Raw genomic sequence first — 20350 nt, 5'->3', positions numbered from 1 at the left:
TTGTTTGTACTTATCGTGTAGACTTTTTGATACGTTTTAGTGTAATTTAATATAAATAATGGCTGCGTGTGTTTTGCTGAGATGTGCAAATAAGTGTGACTGGGTGGTGAATTGTGTTTATGTTTGTGGAGAATGTGACAAATGTTGTGTTTGTGTGTAATCAACTTTGTGTAACGTGTGTTGTGTGTGTTTGTGTAGATTTGTTTATGTGCAGGTTACAATTAATCAGATTAGGGTTAATTTTGAAAGATTTCTTAAAGAATTGGTTGAATCGCATCGTAAAATCTGGGACGATAAATGGTGTTCTGCTCCCTAATACTTATCTCTGGTATAGGATTTCCTAATAAATTAATAATACATCAATTAGTGGACCATGTGCGTAGTAGTAGTTTAATCAAATTTTTGGTGTTTACTTTGAAAGACCAGATTCCATATTTCTTATTCCATATTGATAGATATCCCCTTTTAATTTGTCATTAGGGACAAAATGAAGATGCAGCAAATACAGATTCAGAAACTATACAATGTTTTTAGATTTATATTCATATTTCAGAAAATCATTTCTAGAATGACATTAAATTAAAATGTACTCACCCCAAAGTCTGCGTCCCAATTTTCTCTGCATGATGTACAACCAGGGTTTATCCAAGTAATTGGGGAAATTGAGACGCTGTGGAAGACAGCAACTAAAGCCTAAGAACTACATCACCGGAAGTTGAGAGGAGAGAGGTCTGTCCCCTAAAACCCAATGAAAATGACTAGCTACGCCGTGATTAAGCACTCTCCTCTTTTATACTTCTCACCAATCTCACCAGTTCTCATCCACTGCAAAATGCAGTCTCACCAACCAAAAAGTCTCACCAGTCTCACCAGCCAAGGAAAAAGCTCTCCCAATTCCCAGCAACCGCAGAAACACCGGAATCAAGGGGAATGCTTCTTTAATAGCAGACGCGTTTAGTTAAACACTGCAATTTACACACTGTGTGTGAGACGACTCCAATTTCTATTGCGTGAGACTTTTGAAATAAAAATATTGTAAATATTGTTTTTCCGATGAGAAGCAAATCAGGGGCTGCTCTCAACTTGGATGTGAAAATGAAATTGAACGAAGAAAATTAAATGCCAAGGAAGTGGACAACGGGTTTTTGACATGCGTGAAAATCCACCAAGAATTTAACTATTACTTTAATTTTTTAATTGATGGCACAACTTCCTGTGGAAAATGTTGAAAAACTGGCTGTTGGGAGACACGAGTAACGATTTCAGGCAATATTACATGATTTCTCAACCTCAACAATAAGTCATTAATTTGAGATAAAGTGAAAAGTCGGCAAGTTAGAAATTGTCGTGAAGAGTTCGTATGTACTTAAATCTAAAATACTTCCTCCCACAATTTTTAGTATTAATCATGAAATCATGCAGTACCCATCACGGAATTTTGTTTTAATATTTAAGTCGCAAGATGAAAGTTTCGGTTAAAGTTATTGATATTTATAACGTTACATTAAACTGCATGAGTAACCGTGTTGTCGATAAATGCAGATACTTCCAAACTTTCATTGCAGATGTGTATACGTAATTTGTTTGAGCCAGTTGTATCTGGTAATGATCAATTAAATTCTTGTTAACAGCAGTGACACGCTGTTATTTGGATATACGTAGATATGTATGTATGTACATGAAACAATACGCGTTAGATGTTTGAGTTCTGCAAACTCCTTGATGACATTTTCAGTTGATTTTGAAGACCAATTACTTGCAAATGAATATTTCTTGATCATAAAATCATTGAACAATTATTGACGTTCCAAGAAACTTAATTTTTCAAATATGCAGTAATCTCGACAATTTCTGTGCTATTTTGGATTTTTCAACATAAAAAATAAAATTGGAGTCATAAAAGATAATCTTCACCACATCATCGACATTGATTAGACCTCTACCAGCAAGTATTCTCTCAGAAATGAAGATTTCTCTATGACTTGCCCTCTTTTAGTTTTTTTGCGAATTTTACACGATGCCACAGTTAAAAATGCTGACATTCAATTTACGCACTGTTGAACCATGGTTGAAACGAGGTCTCGTGGTGTGGGTACTGGTGAGAAATAACGGCTTTGTCATGAAATCATTAAAGTAGGCATCCTAAAAAACACAAGAAAGTTGGTTTACTCAATGCACACAAATAAAAGGGAGTTTTATTTGCTAAGTATCCATTGATATTTCGTCCGTAGTTGATTGGAAGAATCGAAAAAAATTGATTTCGTACTACTTACAAACTTTGCACACGAAATTGTCACACTTTTGAACAATATACATACATCGTGACATTAAGGTATGTGCAATAGTTTGTACCCTTTGAAACATCTGGTTTAGCAGATCCACTTTACGTTAGCGATGCCGATTAAGGAATCTTGATACAGAGTCGTCGTATCCAATGAATCTCTCCGCGTTGGTGGTAGATTATCTCGATTTTATTACCACACAATGATCGACGAGACCAGTAACGGAAGAAGGATTCGGTGTTGCGTTGCATGAGATTCATGTGTTTGGCCTCACTAAATTGCAAACAAAATGAGACCCTCCCAATTCGACTTTTGATTTACAGTAGTGGAAAAATCAAATTATTATGTTTATTACAACGACGACAGAAAGCCGCAAACTACGCCACACACTTTTCTCCTAATGTTGTAAAAATGCTCGACCAATTGATGCTTCCATATGCATTTTAACGCATTGTTCCATTGTCGAATTATTCCGTGCAAAATCATTTTAAAAGAACAATATTTAGTTTAACAAATGTACTTCTTCCCGTAATGACTTCCGTGCTAGTTTTGATTCTTGCTTCAAAATGGTTGAGTAATTTATGCAAGCACGTATGCACATGGGTACGTAGACCGATCATCAACCATATTAATCGGCAGTTGGGGCAAATAGGGTCGCACATACTCGACCACAACATTAAGAACTTTCATGGACTATGAAGACGTATCAGCTCAAATTATATTATTAATTAAAATTTTGTTCACCTCATATGAAATGAAACACTTAATTGTTTGGAAGAGCTGTCCAACGCGTCTTGATATCATGCATGTGTTGTTGTCAGTTGCTCTCAGGGTGAAGTAATCCTCCCCTCTCGAGTACGTACATATTTCCACTCAGGATTCTCTCTCGACTCAAGAAGACTGACTTGCCAGTTGGCACTTGGAGAAATCAAAATAAGATAAGTCAAAGGAGACTTTTTCACCCAGCATCGCTCTATTTTGACATAACTAATGTACTACAACTGCATTTTGTGAACTGTAAACACCACAAGACGAAGATACCAACGCACATGTATTTAGCACCAGTGTGATGTGGGTGCAAGATAAAAACTAATTTATTTGTCACGAGAAAAAACCCAGAAAATGTGATTTACGATCTCCCTCATATTTTTGGCTAAAAATACAAAATTTTATTATGGCGGTGGAGTTTTTCCAAAGGAAATGTGTTTTTTTCCTAGAAATTTTTGTTAAATTTTAATTCATCCATGCACTCCTCACTTCGATCCGTCTCAGCGCTGATTTTCTTAATCCATCTCAAATATTCTGCAATGAAACATTTCGTGCATTAATCAGAATATGGAGTCGCTTAAAAATTCAAGCATAATTTAACTGATTTATGAGTGTCAAGTGTTTAAATGGGATCATTTCCTATTCGCATATTCTTTGACGCTTACTTGACTTGAGCAAATGAAAAAAGCTTACTCGAGACTCGCGTGTAAACGCCCGGTTTCCGAGGCTCACTGCAACGCTCTCTGTACACAAAAAAGAATTTATCATGCCATTTCTAGATCAAATTGAATTGATAAGATTACAAAATACCCCCAGCTGACAAGCCCCACGAGTCTGTACCGGTCTCTGTGTTTCACAAATAGCGGTCCTAAATTTAAATTGTGTTTGAGGTCCTGACAGTATTATGGGTTTGCAGGGATAATTAATGCAATAGAGAGATAATTATAATTATTTTCATTACCACCGCTATCGCCTGGACCTGTCATAAAGTACAAGAATTACTCTAAAATTACAAGTGCAGATGATCATAATGAGAACATTTGTACATATATTTAATCCAAAGAAAAGGATTCTCATTTGGTTTTACTATAAATACAGTATTGCAATAACAAGTTCCTGGTCTTGTGATTACATTTCTTATAGAACTTAGAGAAGCGACATTGTTGTCAAAAATATACAGGAATATCGATTAAGTGAGCATACTTAATAATACCAAGTTAAAACAGTCCCTGATCTGGATGGATTATCAATTTCTAATATTAAATTCACAGTCATTTAATCGTCGATCTTTGAATAACATTTGAATATCAAAGAACATTCTTAACGCATGGAACTAATTTCAACTAATTCACGTACGCAATTACGCAATGCATTAAGATCTCTGTATTGTTCTTGGGTGATGAACAGTATTATGCAACTCATGGAAGTCCGAATTAGTGACAGAGTAATGAAGGATGACATCATCATCACCGAGTCCAATTGGCATGCATGACTTTGCATGAGCAGATTACGTAAAGTGCGACTTACACGCATCAGGTCCTCCTTTTTGCAGGTCGCCTGAGCAGATCATGTGACTTGTGACCCTGTTTCGATAGTATGGCTCTGACTCCTCGTTGCACGCTTTGTTGGTGATGAGTGGGACCTATGTAAGACCAAAAACGTCCTCATTCGAATATACATTTAACCAGCGGAAGCAACCATAACCACCTCGACATGACGCAAGTGGTCAGACTTTGGTCCGTCGAATTTGGTTTGGCCCCACCCTGCAGTGAACCCAGTGGAGCAGTGGTCAGTGGGCTCATATGTCGACTCAGGAGGGAGGCAAATGGGACGAAGATGGCTTTTCAGCACGTCCACGGGCTCGGACAACTCGATTAACGATATGTCATTGTAGTTCATGAGAGGATTGTATTCTGGATGCGGAATAAATCGGCCCACTTTAATTTTGAGGGTGGGATGATCGGTCTCCGTAGAAAGCAGAAGATCACGCTCGTCTGCGGAAGGTACACATACATTTGCATCGTACCATGATTTCTACCACGTCTAGATTCTTAATAAAAATTGAGCTTACTCAGCCACACCTCCGTCTTCTCGGCCCGCTTTCCCACCAAGCAATGTGTAACAGTTATTACGAGTTTGCTTGTTAGAAGAGTCCCACCGCAAAAATGAGTGGCTACATAAATACATATATAAATTGTAATAACTTTTAAAGGATAACATTCTTTTTTTACCAGACACGTTCGTTTTCCGGTAAATTAGAGCCACAATGAAAGGAAACTGATTCTTGTCAGTGAAGGCACCATCCACCAATGGGGTGGCCGATTTGTACGTCCCATCAGTCTCCACAAAGTCATGAACTCCACAATCTACAAAAACCCCACGATTCTGTTATATTTTATATTATGTCGTCATCATAACACAGCAATTCAGAAGCTAGCGTTGCATGAGCGGTTTCATGGTTTTTAGCGTGCACAGTTTGCTTCTGATTAAATAATAACCAAACAATTGTTCCTCTGAAAACTGCAAGTTGCATCTGCCTGAGACTCATTCAGAGTCAAATAACGTGTAAAATACAAATATTTATTTGCAAGACTGGGTGCAATGCTGATTTTGAGAAGCGAGACAACAATCAGGTTGTTCAACTTTAAGCCGAACCGAATTTTTTTCTTTAGTATAATCCAATATTTTTACAACTCGTATTAAAAATATTTTTGAATATCTGGTTGCCAAACGGTTTTCTAACTTGTTAGCTAAATTCGAAACTAGGAAAATTAAGTGCCCACTTTGGACTTGGATGAAATCAGATCAAATCGTTTCATGATGAGCGCATTTTCTTCTGTCGCCTTACCGCAGTCGGGTCTGGCAGGGTCTAGATTTGGAGGTGGCTTGGTTTTCACATTGTACGGTTTAAATGGCACAGGGTCGCACACACTTTCGTTGGTAATCACTGGATGAACCAAACACTGAGTAAAGTCAACTTCTTCTACATTCTCGTTCTGCAAAATGAAAATAAAAAAATCCTCAGTTGACAAACTTTAACCGTGTGAAATATGTATAATCATCAAATAAAAATGACCATATTCAGTGATCATTTTTACCTGTGTACAGAGACTGCCTTGCAACAAATGAGACAATATTAGAACGAGTCCTTGAAATACCAACTTCATATTAATTTGGGTTTAAAAATCATAATCACTCTGTTCAAAACCAAATATTATACTGATTTCTTCCATATCAATGAATTTTTGTAGACGAGTTTCCGTTAATATTTAAAGTGTGGACCAGTCTGACAACTTTTATTATTTTATTGCACATCACGACATAGCAAAATATGCATGGATGTGACTAAAGTCAAACCCTCGTAAAACTGTGTGCATGTTAACTAATATTTTCAATAACTGTACGCATTGCTTTATTTCAGTAGTACAAAAATATAAGTAAATAGATACTACAAAGATATCGCTGTAAATAAATATTATAAATATGCAAATAAATAATCCCACAATGAGGTCTCAAGCCATCTCACACTCCACACCAGTCGGCGTCACGGGTATTATGCAAAATCCAGTCAGAGAATTCTGGTAACAAAATAAATAGCATAATTAGCGTTTAAAAAGTTGCATGGATTTTTGAGGGACAAAGTGATTTACCCGAAACTCGTGTGTAAACAGTGGGCGAGTAGTCTTTATTTTTTGCTTCATAACCCCAGCTTACAAGTCCGACCTGTAATGAATTATGTTAAGTTTGGTTTAGAATTAGTGGCATCCTTCTACTAATTGAATATTTATTCGAGTTTATAAGCCCACCAAAGTTGCCCTTCCTCCATTCGGACTGACCAGAGGGCCTGCAAGAAGAAGCAATTATTGGTCATCAGAGTTATGCATTTGTTGAGACAAGTATTCTGTATTGCGTGCTTTAATGTCATTGACGAGACTGTGCTCACCTCCAGCGTCACCGATGCAAGTTTCTAATCTGGTCGGCGTAAGGAAACCGGCACACACCATGTTGTCTGTAATTCGAACGACGAATGTTAGTAAAAGCCGATAACTTAAAATTGGGCGACATCACCTGTTATTTTTCCAGAGTGTCTGCTATCTCTGTTAACAATTTTGGTATGATTAATTACTGGAGAATTGAACTTTAAGCAATATTGCTTAATTTATTTTACCGATTACAAATCTTATTATCCAGAATGGGCATCTCTAAAAAAATAATCATCAATAATCTCTTAGGATTAGTATGCTTTGTAACACGGTTGATAACGGAATGTAATATTCTTACCAGCTTTGCACATTTTGTATGCCCTGCCATCCGACCAACCCGATATTTTTGCCGTTGTTCCAGCGAAATCGTAATTGCTCGAAGGAAGGCAAACAGGTACAAAGTATGTCCCAGAAATGTCCACTGCCGATGACAACCTCAACAAGCAGAGGTCGTTGTCTATAACATGCAAAATTGTAAGAACATTTTTTTGTACGTAAGAGATGAGGAACCACAATCAATATCACCTTTCGACCTTCTATCGAAATTTGGGTGTTTAATAACCTCCTGGACATTCAGTTTCACATTTCCGAAGGAGGCTTGATGTTGCTCGAAAGAGTCATGTGCTGTCAACCATACTTGGACAGAAGTCGCATAAAGTCTGTCAATAACCAAAGTTAGTTATGTGACTAAACATTTTACGCAATGGCACAAAGAACTAATTAATTATTACCCATCCATGCATGACGCTGAAGTTAAGACGTACATGTTCTGAAATAGAGAAATACCCATCGAGCATGGAAAATATGAATATTGGTGGATACTTCACTTGTCCCATTGTTATAATTAATATGTGCATACGTTGATTAAAGTTGCAGCACAATGGGGTCGCCCTCCAGCAAATAAACCTCCACGAACAACAGCTTCAAAAACGGGGTAAAATTAGTATTTTTATGACCATTTAAGGTATTACTTCTTTCCTAATGGACCTATTTACATATACTGTATTACGTGTGATGTAATACCTGCCAACCAAGGGCTTGGATTTATTCTTGATTGTTCGTCAATGGGTATTTTAAATGCCAGTTTTCCACATTCTGATAAGCAAAGATGCATTCGTGCATTAGTGTTTTTTTCATTTGACGGATGTGTATAGTCTCACCACATCCTGCTCTGCCTTGGCCCTGGAAAACGTCTTCGGCCGAGGAGACGTTGCTGGTGATGACAGGAATGACGGTGGTGGCATCGTCAATCACGTCATCCTTTGGACACAAATGAATTCGAAAAATATTTCTTAAATTAGTATGTAAATATGCATGCAGTTACAAAGAGGTGTAGAAACTTTTATTGCAATTTAGCGTCACAATCAATCAGCCCAATCATTCAAAATAAATTACACATCCATCAACAATTCCAGTCATAACTAAACTAAAAATTCGGGAAAAGGAGGAACGAATGGGGAACCGAATTAAGCTCTATATAATATATAAAGATATATTATAGGGTGTGCATTATTGGCCAAAAGACAATAGTACATCTAGATATTTTTCCGTGAAAGTACGACCAGCAATTATTTAAGCATCTTCCGCCTATTTTTATACCCTGTTGTTGCTCCCAAAGTTGTCCACCGTGTATTTGTATTCAACCGCAAATGTGGACGACGGTTTGTAGGTGGTTCCAGCTTCATCCTGGGAAATCTCGTTCTCGCTGTCGTCATTGTCCTCTGCTGCCTGGACGGCTGGGGGAGCGGAGGTGGCGGCTGGTGTGTCCTCTTCCTCCCCAGTCACGCGGGTGGCGACGGGGGCCACGACGTCCACAGGTTGCGCCACGAAGTTGAACTCGGTGAGCACGGTGCTCTCGTTTTGGAGTGGGGGGAGGACGGGGGCTCGGGTGGTGGAAACGGGCCCCACAGTGGTCGCATCGTCATCATCGTCATCGTCCCCGTCCTGACGAGCCCTGTGGGTCACGCTCTCTCCAGTGACGGGAGGCTCGTCAGCAAAAACCACGGGTGTGGTCGCGTCATCATCGGCAGCATCGTCTCTCTGGACACTTGGAACTACGGTGGTCACAACATCGTCCGAGACCTGCCAATCAATCATATTATTATTGGAACATGGATTTAATACCTTACAAACTCGCAATTCGAAGGATCACGACATATTTAGAGCAGTTTGAGTGAAAATGGACAAAAATTTGGGTAATTTTCTCCGAAAAAATATAATACCTGTCCAACAGGGGAAGCCAGGGTTGCACCGATCAAATAAGTGAAGATGGTAGCAGCAATAGTAAAACTTATGATGGAAATAACCCGCATTTTTATTAGAGATTTGTATAAAACAATGCAACTAGCAATAAATTAGAGGAGGGTTGACGCTGATCGGATCGAGAAGGTTCACGTTGGTCAGATCAAAAGCAACTAACGGCAAATTGGTTACATCACGTAGTTAAATATGCTCCGAAGACTGCACTTGCTGAATAAGCTTTTGAGGAATGGTCGTAGTGTCCACCTAACCCATAACCCAAATGCAATATCACAAACATTGCCACTATTCGCACTTCACTCCTCAGAGGAGATCCTCTCCCGAGATAACAAACATTTACAATTTAGAAACATGCCACACTACTACGAACGAGGAGCGTTTTCAATTGCATTTCATATTTGGCAAACGTGAGGATGGGCCGTCGGTGGTCTTGATCTTGATATTGTTTTCGAATGCATAGACAGCAAATAGTTTGCATGAATGCCAATTCACCTCATGCATTCTCCTCTCTCGTATCCCCAACGAAAGGTACTTCTTCTTCTTCTTCGAGTTCTTGGCTGAGATGGGGAAGTAAAACCAGTTCATTTATTCGTAAAACCTGAAAATTGGCTTTGACGAGTCTCAACTCAAGTGATAAGAAGACATCTATTAAGAGGAAAATTCCACGTGGTGGATGACACTTTACGAGAAAATAATGAGGTTTTTATTTTCAAAACAACGGAATGAATAGTTTCGTAGTATTTTGATTTCTGAATAAATTAGCCGTTTGACTTTTTTGAACGAATTCTTTTTGAATTAGAGTGATCAAATCGAGGCTATTTATTGGCACTGCATAGATCGTCAAGAACTCATCGAATTATTGGCTCCTGGTGCTGCCGAGATGGGAAAAGGTAGGTAAGTGAATGAACAGGTATCACAACAAGGACTGCAAATAAGTGAGCAGGTAAAATGAAAGATAGTACACACCACACGACCGGCGTTAAAAATCATTAAAATATTTGTCAGGCGCCATCCGCGCAGCCCAGACAGGATACAAAGCCATCCACAAAGGTCTTGTTTGTTGCTCTCGCGATCGAATCGTGGACTCAAAAAATATTTACAATGTTGATCATCACCTTCTCATCAATTTCGTTAATTATTCCAAACACACTGATCCATGCCAATTGTTGCCACCCTTTTACATAAATTAGGTTTATTTGAGGAATGAAATCGAAAATCTTGGCCTACTCGTTGATTGGGATTTATTTTTTGCCAATGTCAGTGATCTGAATTCCTTCAACGAGCCAGATCAATACGTATAAGGTTGGTGAATGGCCTTTACAAATATTTGCTCAATTTACTGACTGACAATGACCGTACAAGAATTTTAATATTCTCAAACCCAAAAACTGAAATTGATTCCTGGTACCTCTCAAGATAGACTTTCTGCACTCGTGTGCTTGCATATGCATTGTGTGGCTGCAGTGCAAAAATTATGTGCATTCGTAGATACGTGTGTAGTGGAATACTCCCGGAAGGCAGATGACTGCATAACGGAGCCCTCGACCATAATTAATCAACCAGAAGATGCAGTTCAATGCAATTTTGCATTCGGTTACTTGCAGCGCAGAGATTTCCTGGTGCTCAATCATCACGAAACACTTTTGCAATATTTGATGAGCTCGCTCCGAGCAAGGCAAATGATTAATGCTCCTCGTGAAGTGGCTACTCAACAATGAAAATGAAATGATTCAAGCCCTTGATGCATAACAACCACCGTTAGCATGCATTCTTTTGGAACAGTTTAGCTGGGGTCAGACGAGTACAATAATATGTAGCATTTTTTACTGTCATCATAAATTAATTTTGACTCCATTCAAATATGCCTTGGATAAATACTTGCTTTATTAACAGTTCATTTTTCAATTAGCATCATTAGCGAGGAGAAGAGTAGGTTGGGTCAAGATTAAACTTTTGTGCTGCATATTAAATATATTAAGTAAGTAAGTTGATAACAATTTTAAACGAGGTTAAAGTATTAATTCAAATCGAGTTTTTATTTTATTTTTCAATAAATTAAATTTTATTTCCAATAAATTACAGAAAAATATATATAAAGCTGAAAAATCAGGTTTTACGCGTTGCACCATTTGGCTCCCTTCGAGTTTGCAACAATCCATTGTGAATATCGTCCCGTTCTAACAAAGTCATTGATATTTGATATTTACACATAGAAATTTATATTTCTAAGCAAATGTGTAAGCGTAAATAAACCAATTTTACTTAATAAATATGCATACCTGGTGTACACTCCTAAATTAATGAAACAAAATTTTCGAAATTATAATAAAATAATTGACGTTGTAAAAATTATTACAAAAATTAACCTGGAGACAGAGGTCTTGCACAGCCATAGCCCCAGCTCACAATTCCGACCAGTGTTCTTCTTCCTCCATTCGCAATGGTTAGCGGTCCACCTGTTAAAAATTTAAAACAGTTCGATAAATCTACAATTAAGTAGAAGCGATCTTCAATCTCGATGGGTCACAAAACAAACCAGAGTCTCCCTATATTCATAAAAAGTCATGCGTTTAGGGTGTTGTTCGAACGATAAATTTCAATTCAATGTATAGACACGTACCTGGCAGCTGTCCTTTCCACCCTGTTCGATGTCCCCAGCACAAAGCCTGCAACAATTAATATTATTATCAGTCCAGTATCTACTACAGATTGATATGCAAATTACTAGACTTACATGTTCTCACTAATTTTACCAACATATTTCGTTTTGGAGTTGCAATCTTCATTGCTGTAAAAAAATGAATTATTATGTCACGGGATAAATAACATCGTCTCATCTCATCTTTTGCCTGTAATTACCTAATGATCGGAACTTCCACTTTGTTGATGGTCGATGACACGCCAGATCCTTCAGTGGTAGCCCCTGAACATAATTAGCGAGTTATTAGGTGAATTTCGATTGCTACGTAATATTATTTTTTACCCCATCCAGCAACAGTGCCTTCGATTCCCTCAAATGAGTAGTCGTTGTTGGCAGGCAAGCAGGCTGGAACGACGACATTGTCCAGTTGCACATGCTCGGTCAATTTCAGCAGAGCAATATCATTATCTGTGCATCGTAATTTTATTAATTCACGCCAACACTTATTCATTCATGTTGTATGAGAAATTTACTGATGGTTTTTCTATCGTAGTACGGATGCCTAGATTTTTAATAAAAACCAATTATGAACTATCTATCTACTGCAGATTGACATGCAAATCACTAGACTTACATTATAATTTTCTCTACTGCCAATTTCTGTGTCCCACCATCAACCTCGGTTTGACTGGAAAAGTCCTCTTCATGAACTCGCACTTCGATATTTCTGGCCGACATTCCGTCAACTAAATTTCAATTTCGTTAGCTATCTTTCTACACCGGTAAAATTTTAGTTTGGGTTGAGTTTCGTACCACAGTGACTTGCTGTCAAGATGTACTTGGAATTTATAAGGGTTCCACCTGCAGGGTAGTTATTTACATATGTTATTTTAATTGTAAACCTGTGTAGCTTATGTAAAATTATACATGCATGTAAGATATTGTGCGTAAACTACAAATTGTAGCCAGCATGACAATCTTTTATGATAAACCCAGGTGGAATTTATTTATTCACTTATAAGAACTAGTTTTTCTAAATTTCAAAAAACTGCTCCTCTTGAACTGTTCTGGGAAGATCAGTTTTTTTATGAAAACGGTTAAAACTTTCAATTACCGCAATATGCGCCAGTGGGTTCTCCATACCAAACCTTCCGAACAAGGGCAACCGTCCTGTCAAAGCAGTTTCAATTTGTAATAACGGTCAAGAAAATTAATTATTTTGAATCATCGGCATGTGTACCATGGAAGATCATTAATTCGGACGACTGTCCCATTAATAATTCGAAGAGGCAAATTTCTCTCCCCCGGATTTCCACACTCTGCAATCATGTAAAAGTACAAGCTATCAGTTTGTAAATTTACTACAAATACAAGCGAAATCTTGGAGAGTGTACTACAACTCACGACAATTTGCTCGTCCCGAGAAGATTTCCGAGTCGGGGTCCTTCATGGCGACAACTGACAGATTCGTTTGGCTCATGTCGAAATCTTTTGGGATGGCGTCTTCCAACGGTCGCTCATTTTCTGCAGTTAAGTCCTGCTCAGGCTCCAAGGGGTACTTGAAGTTTTTGATGTCACTGGCATCATCACTGCGGGCAATTTCATTAGTTGACACCACTTCCGTCGTTGTCGCTTCGTCAAATGAAATTTCTACAGTAAGACGCATGAAAATTTAAGAGTACCATTCTAGGAAATTTAGATTTATGTATTGTACCATTTTCCAACGCTCCTGGCTGCACTGTCGTCTCCACCTGCTGGAGTTTAGGAAATCAGGATTAGATAAATTTACTGGTCATCTTTAAGAGCTTACTTGTACCACGGGCGACCCCAGACACAGCGACACGAGACCCAAAAATCCCACGCTAACTACCGCAACCCTCATCGTCGTACCCTTAATAAAATAAACTGGACACTTTCAAGTATGCGTCGAGGAAGCTCTCGCAAAATCGACTGAGCATAAAATCCCAGAGATCAAATAAAAGCTAGGAATACATGACGCAGATTGTTAATTTTTAGTTTTTAATGCGAATAAAGTCTTGTTGGTTAAAGTAGAAATCGTGCAAAACCAGGTATACTTTGGGGAAAAACTCGTATTGAGGATTTCTGGTGGTTTAACAATGCATTCGTCCACATTGTCCAAATGACGAAGGTGATAAAGTTCTTGTCAAAAGGAAAAGTTGATTCTGAAATCTAAGCCTCGTTTGTGATTTAAGTGGCAGTTAAAATTGGGTCTGTGACATCTGCAATCTGTCAAAGAAAGAAAGTCTCGTCTCGCCACTTTGCATAAGCACAAGTGGCCAGATATATCTCATATCTGTGCTGACATGTGCACTGTGCAGGTAGCTCACCGACGAACTACTTAGCTGAGCTCAATTTAGGATAAATTATGAGACAATGAGATCCGTATTTTAATGTCGATCTTGAAAGTGTGTTAGTAGCTAAAACTGGACAGATCACTTTAATATCGAGGAAACGCGTCCATCATTGTTTTTCCAACCTGACCTAACCTACAAAATTATGCATTGACAACTTTATTTGTGTGTCACTACTACATGTTAAGTAGTAAAATGTATTTCTGCGTGTGTCAATTATGCACGTGTGTTTATTTAAGGTCTCTTTTAAACAATTAAGGTTTTAGGCAGAATGTTTTACATACGTTTTATGTGAACAAAATTTTATTTTAAATAGGAAACAAATACATGAACAAAATTGGAATTAAATAATTTATTCATTGCAATAAGTCGCATCTGAGGTTTGAGATACTATCCAGTCCGCAAAATTTGCGACACGGGAGTAAACGCCTGAAACGGATAAAACACAACTAATAAGCCCATATTTCCATAAACAAGAATAATTACTAGTATACCGGGAGAATTTGGTTTTGCACATCCATATCTGTCACAAAATAATGAAAGCAGATCGTTGATCAAGATTAGGATAAGCAAATTCATCATAAAAATATTTTAAGTCACCCCCAACTAACAACGCCGACAATCATCTTCCTCTTGTACACATCCACGACTAATGGCCCGCCGCTATCACCCTAATGTCCACAAGACGGCTTTCACCTAATTGCCTCATATTTGCAAATTGCGAATTATGTATGTATGTACCTGACAACTGTCTTTTCCCCCTTTCTCCACGTCCCCAGCGCAGAGCCTGAGATGCACACAATTATGCATTCATCATGAACATGATTCAAAGCATAATGTAATTGGGTAACGAATCGTACATGTTGTCCGTAATTTTCCCAGCGTATTTGGTCATGTTACACGCTTGGTTGCTGAGTATGGGCACATCTACTCGTTTCAAAACTTTGGATACACTTCCGCCTTGCTTCACAGCTCCTAAGTAAATTCAGGCATCGTATGCAAATATGTGCATAAATATGTCATATTTTCTACAATTGTTTTTTGCATTGTTTTCGCTTACCCCAACCTAGAAATACACAAACAAGATGAGTCAAAGTGAGAATTTTCTATTTAAATTGGGTTGAAATACATACCAGCCACAGTGGCATTTTGTCCTTCATACGTCTGCTCATTGTTCTTGGGGACGCAGGCCGGTACGAACGGACCACTTGCGGACAACTCAACTGGAGAACTCAATCTCAAAAGCTGTGGGGACATGAAAAGTGTGGTCTCATCCACTACAAATGTTTATGAAATGTTGGCTTACCGCGATATCACTGTATTGAAAAGTATGTCGCATTAAATTAAAAAGATAATGATTAGAGAAGACCTATAAATAAATACCTGTCAATCGTGCGTCGACTGTATTTCGGATGCTGAATTATTTTCGAGACTTTGAAGGTGTATGTTTTGCTTTCAACAGTAGAAGACAAATTTTCTTCTTTAAGAACGACCTCGATGCTGCGGTTGCTCATGCCATCCACGCAGTGAGCTATTTAACATGCAGGATTTAAGAAAATAGTAAAAAAAAATCCCCAGAAAAAATACAGCATGGACACGAATTGACTTGTTTAATTAAGTAATTATAATTTACCAGCCGTGAGTACGTAGAGTGAATTTATCAATGTTCCGCCACAATATGGACTTCGCCCTCCGAAGAAACCACGCTTGTACAATAATGCTGTCCAAGGCAGGTCATTGATTCGCGCATCCTCTCCACCCACAATTTTTGCTATACTTCTTCCACATACTGCAATTACATACGTAGTTAGAAACATGATGCACTGAACATTAATCATTTTACCTCGTTGTATGGAATATTTTACTTACAACAAGTTTCGCTTCCGACGACATGTCGTTCCCCTTCGACGGGTGGAGTTCGAACTGCATTTTTCAGCGGGGGTGGCGCCACTACTTCAATTGTGGTTTCTGGTTCAAGCAAGAACGGTCGAGGAGTTTCTACTTCTTCGTCTTGTACTTTGTTACTCAAGTCTACGCACAAATAATGCAAATTTATCATTGGAGGTGACCTAGCTCAACTTTTGGTCAGCTCAACTTCTTTAAAACCAAAAATATTAGCTAATTTCTGACTGGTTTATGAAAAACTCAATTCACTTTACCTTCAATGGTAGCAAAATTATGAATTCCAGAATCCTGCAATTCATAATTTATCAAAATAAATTTCATTCTACATATTATTATAAAATGTGCTACGCCTCTTACCGAATCCGGGGGTGTGGAAATGGATCCAGCAAAAGCAACCAAAGCGGTTGAAAGCAGTACGATGGTTATTTTCTCCATGTTATCCAATCGACCTCTGCAGTGGTTCTATGTCGTTCCACTACAATCTGCAGCTAATATAGATTCAGAGGTGGCCGTTTGCATCGGTCAACCATGATAACCTAATGAGATTCGAAGTGATGTTTGGCATGCAGTTGAAACAAAGGAAAGAGACATGTACACACATACATATTTACATTCATGCAATGACAAAAAGTGTCAATTTGTGCTATATTCAGCAGCAATGCACGTATGTATGTGTTAAGCTTGTGGTAGTCAGATTTGCAAAAATTGACTCTATCATCTGAGAAAACTGGTCTTTGTGACATTTGCGAATTGTGCATTAAGCAAGGGATGGTTAAGGTAGGTGGCTAGTGTGTAGACTTGGTCAGTACATGACTTGCAAAGTACCTCATGTATTTCTAAGGTTAGTAAGTATGCATGAATGTATTTATATAGATATGAATATATGCAATTTTGTCACCCATCATTTCGCCTTGTTAATACTTATTTATGATTTAAAATTTCATACATATTTCTTGCAATTGATAATCATGCAAACCGTGAGGTATATGCATATCTACTCATGCATAAACTCTTTGATATGTATAATAAATTTGATCTCACATTAATGAAACAAATAAGTAATGGATATGCATAACTATGAACATTTTATTTAAAATGTAACAATATTTTAGTAGTAGAGTTAACTGTAGATATATTTCTGGTCAGATTTACAAACGGCACCACTCCGCACCTGAATGACATTAAAATATGAAATAAATCATCAAGTATTTTTTGATTTACCGTTAAATATTCATTTAAATTGCGAGGTATCCTAGGAGGGAATTTACCTTGTGTGTTTTGGAGTACCCATTCTGGAAATCGTCCTACGCGTGTGTAAACGCCTGGCGACTTGGGCTTCGCACAGCCGTATCTGCAGGGAAAGCACGGTTATGAAAAATCAAATTGAAATTTTGAATGAGTTCATATTTCATAATTACCCCCAACTAACGACCCCAATTAGAGTCCTTCGGCCACCATTTTCTATTGTTAACGGACCTAGAAAGAAGCATAATTGTTTTCTAGTTATTATAGCGTCCATGCATACCGGCTGATTTCATACGTCTTACCACCACTATCTCCCTGCATTGTTGAAAATCAAACACATTAGTGAGTTTTACAATTTCAGGGAAAATACACAAATTTTCACTAATCTGACCTGACAGGAGTCCTTTCCACCTTCTTCAAGGTTTCCAGCACAAAGCCTTCAGAATAGATCAACAGAATTTTTAGGGAGTGTTGATTGATGGAGGAGGGACAAATAATAAGCATCCTTTTAGTAGTAGTAGTAGATGGATACATATGTAGCTCTTACATGTTGTCCGTAATTTTCCCTTGATAGTTTGTCTTTGTATTACAGTCAGAGTTGGACATCACTGGGACAGTTACTTTCCGGAGAACACCAGATACTGCTCCACCTTCAGAAGTCGCTATTCATTCCAAAAATATTTATGTCACTTGACCACACTGTAAAAATAACGACTTTACTATCGTGCTTACTTCCCCATCCTGAAATTGTTCAAAATAAAGTTTCAATTCAACAATTTGCATACAAATGTGTACAATTATGATTTTGCATGTGTCGGCGGTTTATCTTGCCTGCAGCAGTTGCGTTTTCGCCCTCAAACGTAAAGTTGTTGCCAGCAGGTAAACATGCCGGAACAAAAACATTGCCCAAAGGAACTGGGGTAGCTAACTTTAGCAGAGCAATGTCATTATCCTGTGAAATTGAGGTGCAAATTTTATGACTATTGATTGATCCACTAAAATTAGAGATTGTTGGTACAATGGCATACAATGTTTCTTCGGTTATAATTCGGATGTTTGGTAATCTTTTCGACAGTCAATTTCTGTGACCCGGCTGACGTTTCAGAGGTGGAAAACTGATCTTCTTCATGAAGGCTGACCACGATTCCACCCGCATTCATGCTAAAAAGTAACATTATTCATGAATACTAATTGATCCATCATTACAGCGTTGCTACAGTTGAATTTTAATTAATAGAACTCACCCATCCACACAATGACTACCAATTGGGCATATTTTGATAAATATAGGATAATCGGAAAGACAAATAGAAATCCCGCATCATGAGAATGTTACATGAATACCAAATTTTAAGCTGGAATAACTATTACCTCGCGGTTACGACATATCTAGACAACATTAAATAAAGCACAATTTCATTATCAGCCACATAAGCAAGCAATATGTCTTATGTGACACTAATTTTTTTTAACTTTGCTACGTTATACCTGTCGTTTATTAGTGTGCCTCCACAAAAAGCAGTAATGCTAACAATTCCAAGCCAGTTTTTTCCTAGACGCATAATTCGATAATCTAAAAGATTCTTCGGAATTTGGTGATTATTATGCACTTACGAAGGAGGGCGACAGTCCTAATCATAAAATTATAAGTTAAGACTAATGATGGAAATTTTGGGAGCTTGCACGTACAATAAATAGTTCTTACCACGGATATTCGTTAATTTTTGCAGGCTGAAACAATAATTATGTAGCTACATACATGTCAGCATACGTATGTCTAGAATTTGTTCATAAAAGTTACATGAAAAAGCTCACCTCTCCACCAACAATTCTGCGTTCTCCAGGCCGTCCACACTCTCAAATATTATTTAATAGTACATAATAAATAATCGACAATTTATTGACGTTTAAAATTCGACATAAAATAAAAAAAAATGAAAATGGTTAGTTTTGTACCGCATTCACTACGTCCCACGTAATGTCCGATTTTACTGTGAGCATCACTTTTGATTCCAGTTATTTCTTTAATTTGGTTAATGTCAAAGTTGGGCGGAATGTAGACGATATTTTGATCTTGCATTTCTGACTCCGTGTCACTTTCTGGTTCGTCAAGAAACGGTTTTGGCGTTGGGAACTCGTTTGATTTTTCTAACTCATCATTTGCACCTGTTACGAAAAAATGATTAGTTATTTATTTTTCGAAATAGGTCCCATCAAAATATGAAAGGTTGTCAAAATTTCGTTTTTACATCGTTCGTGTTGCTCAAGTGGATTTGCAGTCGAAATTGCCACAGCTCCCAAGAAGACAATGAACAAAAAACTGACATGTATTTGCATGATGCGACACTATTAAATTCAAAATTATATATTGAACGGTCCAAAATATTGAAGATCTTGTCTTTCCAAAGTGCAAGGATACACTATTCGATCCTCCAAGCAAATCTAATGCTTAAGTAACACTAGTAAATCCGAAATCATTTAGCCTGGCGTGCATATGAAATTGGTGGTGTGAAGATGTATGTACATGATAAATTATTTTAGGCTTTTGCATGTAAGTAGATACACACCGTCGCCCGCCAGGTCAGGGAAGTACCTAACATGGAATTATGCATACCGACTTGAATTACTCCGACCTCGCCTTAATTTTATCAGGTTAATTTGCAAATATGTATATGAAAATGTAACTACTTGTAGAACTACTACTTGTATATATATGCGATGGGAAAGGTTCAATTTTGCTATGCCTACTTAGGAGGAACCCAGTTGCGAATTTCATGAATCGTGCAAATAAATTTTTACCACGATTGAAAATCTGTCAATCAATTTATTTCTAGGTGGACTCACCAGCTCGAATATTTATCGCACGTACATTGTGAAGAAAGTTCAATCAACTTT

The 20350-nt window shown here is 37.8% G+C and overlaps 5 protein-coding genes and 1 long non-coding RNA gene across 8 annotated transcripts; all 6 read right to left on the bottom strand.

Moving 5' to 3' along the window:
• Window positions 1–29: 29 nt before the first annotated feature.
• Window positions 30–802, bottom strand: LOC118438420. The gene is made up of 3 exons (XR_004836780.1): window positions 595–802; window positions 414–517; window positions 30–340 (listed from the first exon to the last, which is right to left on the bottom strand). It is a non-coding gene; the product is annotated as an uncharacterized LOC118438420 (long non-coding RNA).
• A 2532-nt stretch (window positions 803–3334) lies between these two features.
• Window positions 3335–6324, bottom strand: LOC110858604 (venom protease). The gene is made up of 10 exons (XM_022107423.2): window positions 6149–6324; window positions 5899–6046; window positions 5282–5416; window positions 5122–5223; window positions 4758–5044; window positions 4578–4692; window positions 4012–4029; window positions 3861–3918; window positions 3744–3793; window positions 3335–3584 (listed from the first exon to the last, which is right to left on the bottom strand). Exons 1-10 carry the CDS (start codon window positions 6215–6217, stop codon window positions 3496–3498), a joined length of 1071 nt encoding a protein of 356 aa, XP_021963115.1. The 5' UTR covers window positions 6218–6324; the 3' UTR covers window positions 3335–3495.
• Window positions 6325–6433: 109 nt separating this feature from the next.
• Window positions 6434–9553, bottom strand: LOC110858605 (vitamin K-dependent protein C). The gene is made up of 13 exons (XM_022107425.2): window positions 9256–9553; window positions 8194–9115; window positions 8057–8128; window positions 7893–7954; window positions 7765–7802; window positions 7559–7692; window positions 7332–7490; window positions 7219–7252; window positions 7119–7147; window positions 6994–7059; window positions 6857–6894; window positions 6701–6773; window positions 6434–6628 (listed from the first exon to the last, which is right to left on the bottom strand). The coding sequence occupies exons 5-13, from the start codon at window positions 7797–7799 to the stop codon at window positions 6573–6575; spliced, it is 624 nt and encodes a 207-aa protein (XP_021963117.1). The 5' UTR covers window positions 7800–7802; window positions 7893–7954; window positions 8057–8128; window positions 8194–9115; window positions 9256–9553; the 3' UTR covers window positions 6434–6572.
• A 1748-nt stretch (window positions 9554–11301) lies between these two features.
• Window positions 11302–13904, bottom strand: LOC110858602 (trypsin-1). Of its 3 annotated transcripts, none has more exons than XM_022107421.2 (16): window positions 13750–13904; window positions 13648–13687; window positions 13338–13583; window positions 13174–13252; window positions 13048–13103; window positions 12747–12794; window positions 12568–12679; window positions 12467–12495; window positions 12276–12401; window positions 12152–12215; window positions 12027–12080; window positions 11913–11958; window positions 11829–11838; window positions 11659–11748; window positions 11572–11584; window positions 11302–11469 (listed from the first exon to the last, which is right to left on the bottom strand). In XM_022107421.2, the coding sequence occupies exons 1-16, from the start codon at window positions 13813–13815 to the stop codon at window positions 11406–11408; spliced, it is 1143 nt and encodes a 380-aa protein (XP_021963113.1). In that variant the 5' UTR covers window positions 13816–13904; the 3' UTR covers window positions 11302–11405. The 3 variants fall into 3 exon arrangements, with proteins under 3 accessions (XP_021963113.1, XP_021963111.1, XP_021963112.1); XM_022107419.2 differs by having other exon boundaries at window positions 13744–13903; XM_022107420.2 differs by having other exon boundaries at window positions 13648–13684; window positions 13744–13903.
• Window positions 13905–14586: 682 nt separating this feature from the next.
• On the bottom strand, window positions 14587–16743 carry LOC110858405 (mite allergen Der p 3). Its single transcript, XM_022107177.2, has 13 exons — window positions 16568–16743; window positions 16465–16498; window positions 16175–16336; window positions 15939–16094; window positions 15689–15836; window positions 15612–15621; window positions 15439–15550; window positions 15366–15371; window positions 15166–15280; window positions 15047–15092; window positions 14906–14976; window positions 14800–14828; window positions 14587–14734 (listed from the first exon to the last, which is right to left on the bottom strand). The coding sequence occupies exons 1-13, from the start codon at window positions 16643–16645 to the stop codon at window positions 14658–14660; spliced, it is 1044 nt and encodes a 347-aa protein (XP_021962869.1). The 5' UTR covers window positions 16646–16743; the 3' UTR covers window positions 14587–14657.
• A 526-nt stretch (window positions 16744–17269) lies between these two features.
• Window positions 17270–19888, bottom strand: LOC110858404 (trypsin-1). Its single transcript, XM_022107176.2, has 17 exons — window positions 19705–19888; window positions 19412–19621; window positions 19271–19311; window positions 19161–19186; window positions 19070–19086; window positions 18944–19007; window positions 18827–18844; window positions 18700–18714; window positions 18484–18616; window positions 18287–18407; window positions 18188–18196; window positions 18003–18117; window positions 17847–17892; window positions 17758–17770; window positions 17629–17686; window positions 17479–17561; window positions 17270–17381 (listed from the first exon to the last, which is right to left on the bottom strand). The coding sequence occupies exons 1-17, from the start codon at window positions 19790–19792 to the stop codon at window positions 17359–17361; spliced, it is 1080 nt and encodes a 359-aa protein (XP_021962868.1). The 5' UTR covers window positions 19793–19888; the 3' UTR covers window positions 17270–17358.
• Window positions 19889–20350: the final 462 nt, after the last annotated feature.

This window comes from Folsomia candida, unplaced genomic scaffold, assembly GCF_002217175.1.
Source record: "Folsomia candida strain VU population unplaced genomic scaffold, ASM221717v1 Fcan01_Sc021, whole genome shotgun sequence".
NCBI classification, from domain to species: domain Eukaryota; kingdom Metazoa; phylum Arthropoda; class Collembola; order Entomobryomorpha; family Isotomidae; genus Folsomia; species Folsomia candida.
Note: the sequence above shows the minus strand (reverse complement) of the source record. Positions and strands in the feature narration are given on the sequence as shown.

Bases quoted from the DNA above. Each gene is read 5' to 3' on its own strand.
- LOC110858602 (XM_022107419.2), bottom strand. From the start codon at position 13,815: ATGAGGGTTGCGGTAGTTAGCGTGGGATTTTTGGGTCTCGTGTCGCTG. The intron at 13,104-13,173 runs GTACACATGCCG...CTGCTTTGACAG, and splicing joins CGAATTAATGATCTTCCATG to GACGGTTGCCCTTGTTCGGA. The intron at 11,959-12,026 runs GTAAGTCTAGTA...TAATTGTTGCAG, and splicing joins GGTAAAATTAGTGAGAACAT to GCTTTGTGCTGGGGACATCG.
- LOC110858405 (XM_022107177.2), bottom strand. From the start codon at position 16,645: ATGGAGAAAATAACCATCGTACTGCTTTCAACCGCTTTGGTTGCTTTT. The intron at 15,837-15,938 runs GTAAATTATAAT...CATGTTAAATAG, and splicing joins ACTCTACGTACTCACGGCTG to CTCACTGCGTGGATGGCATG. The intron at 14,977-15,046 runs GTACATACATAC...TGTGGACATTAG, and splicing joins GGGGAAAAGACAGTTGTCAG to GGTGATAGCGGCGGGCCATT.
- LOC110858404 (XM_022107176.2), bottom strand. From the start codon at position 19,792: ATGCAAATACATGTCAGTTTTTTGTTCATTGTCTTCTTGGGAGCTGTG. The intron at 17,893-18,002 runs GTAAGAGCTACA...TCTATTCTGAAG, and splicing joins GGGAAAATTACGGACAACAT to GCTTTGTGCTGGAAACCTTG. The intron at 17,562-17,628 runs GTAATTATGAAA...CTTTCCCTGCAG, and splicing joins ATTGGGGTCGTTAGTTGGGG to ATACGGCTGTGCGAAGCCCA.
- LOC110858605 (XM_022107425.2), bottom strand. From the start codon at position 7,799: ATGTACGTCTTAACTTCAGCGTCATGCATGGATGG. The intron at 6,895-6,993 runs GTGAGCACAGTC...TTCTTCTTGCAG, and splicing joins TTGCATCGGTGACGCTGGAG to GCCCTCTGGTCAGTCCGAAT. The intron at 6,774-6,856 runs GTGGGCTTATAA...AATTCATTACAG, and splicing joins ATGGAGGAAGGGCAACTTTG to GTCGGACTTGTAAGCTGGGG.
- LOC110858604 (XM_022107423.2), bottom strand. From the start codon at position 6,217: ATGAAGTTGGTATTTCAAGGACTCGTTCTAATATTGTCTCATTTGTTG. The intron at 5,045-5,121 runs GTAAGCTCAATT...TACCTTCCGCAG, and splicing joins GAAGACGGAGGTGTGGCTGA to ACGAGCGTGATCTTCTGCTT. The intron at 4,693-4,757 runs GTGGTTATGGTT...GGTCTTACATAG, and splicing joins ACCACTTGCGTCATGTCGAG to GTCCCACTCATCACCAACAA.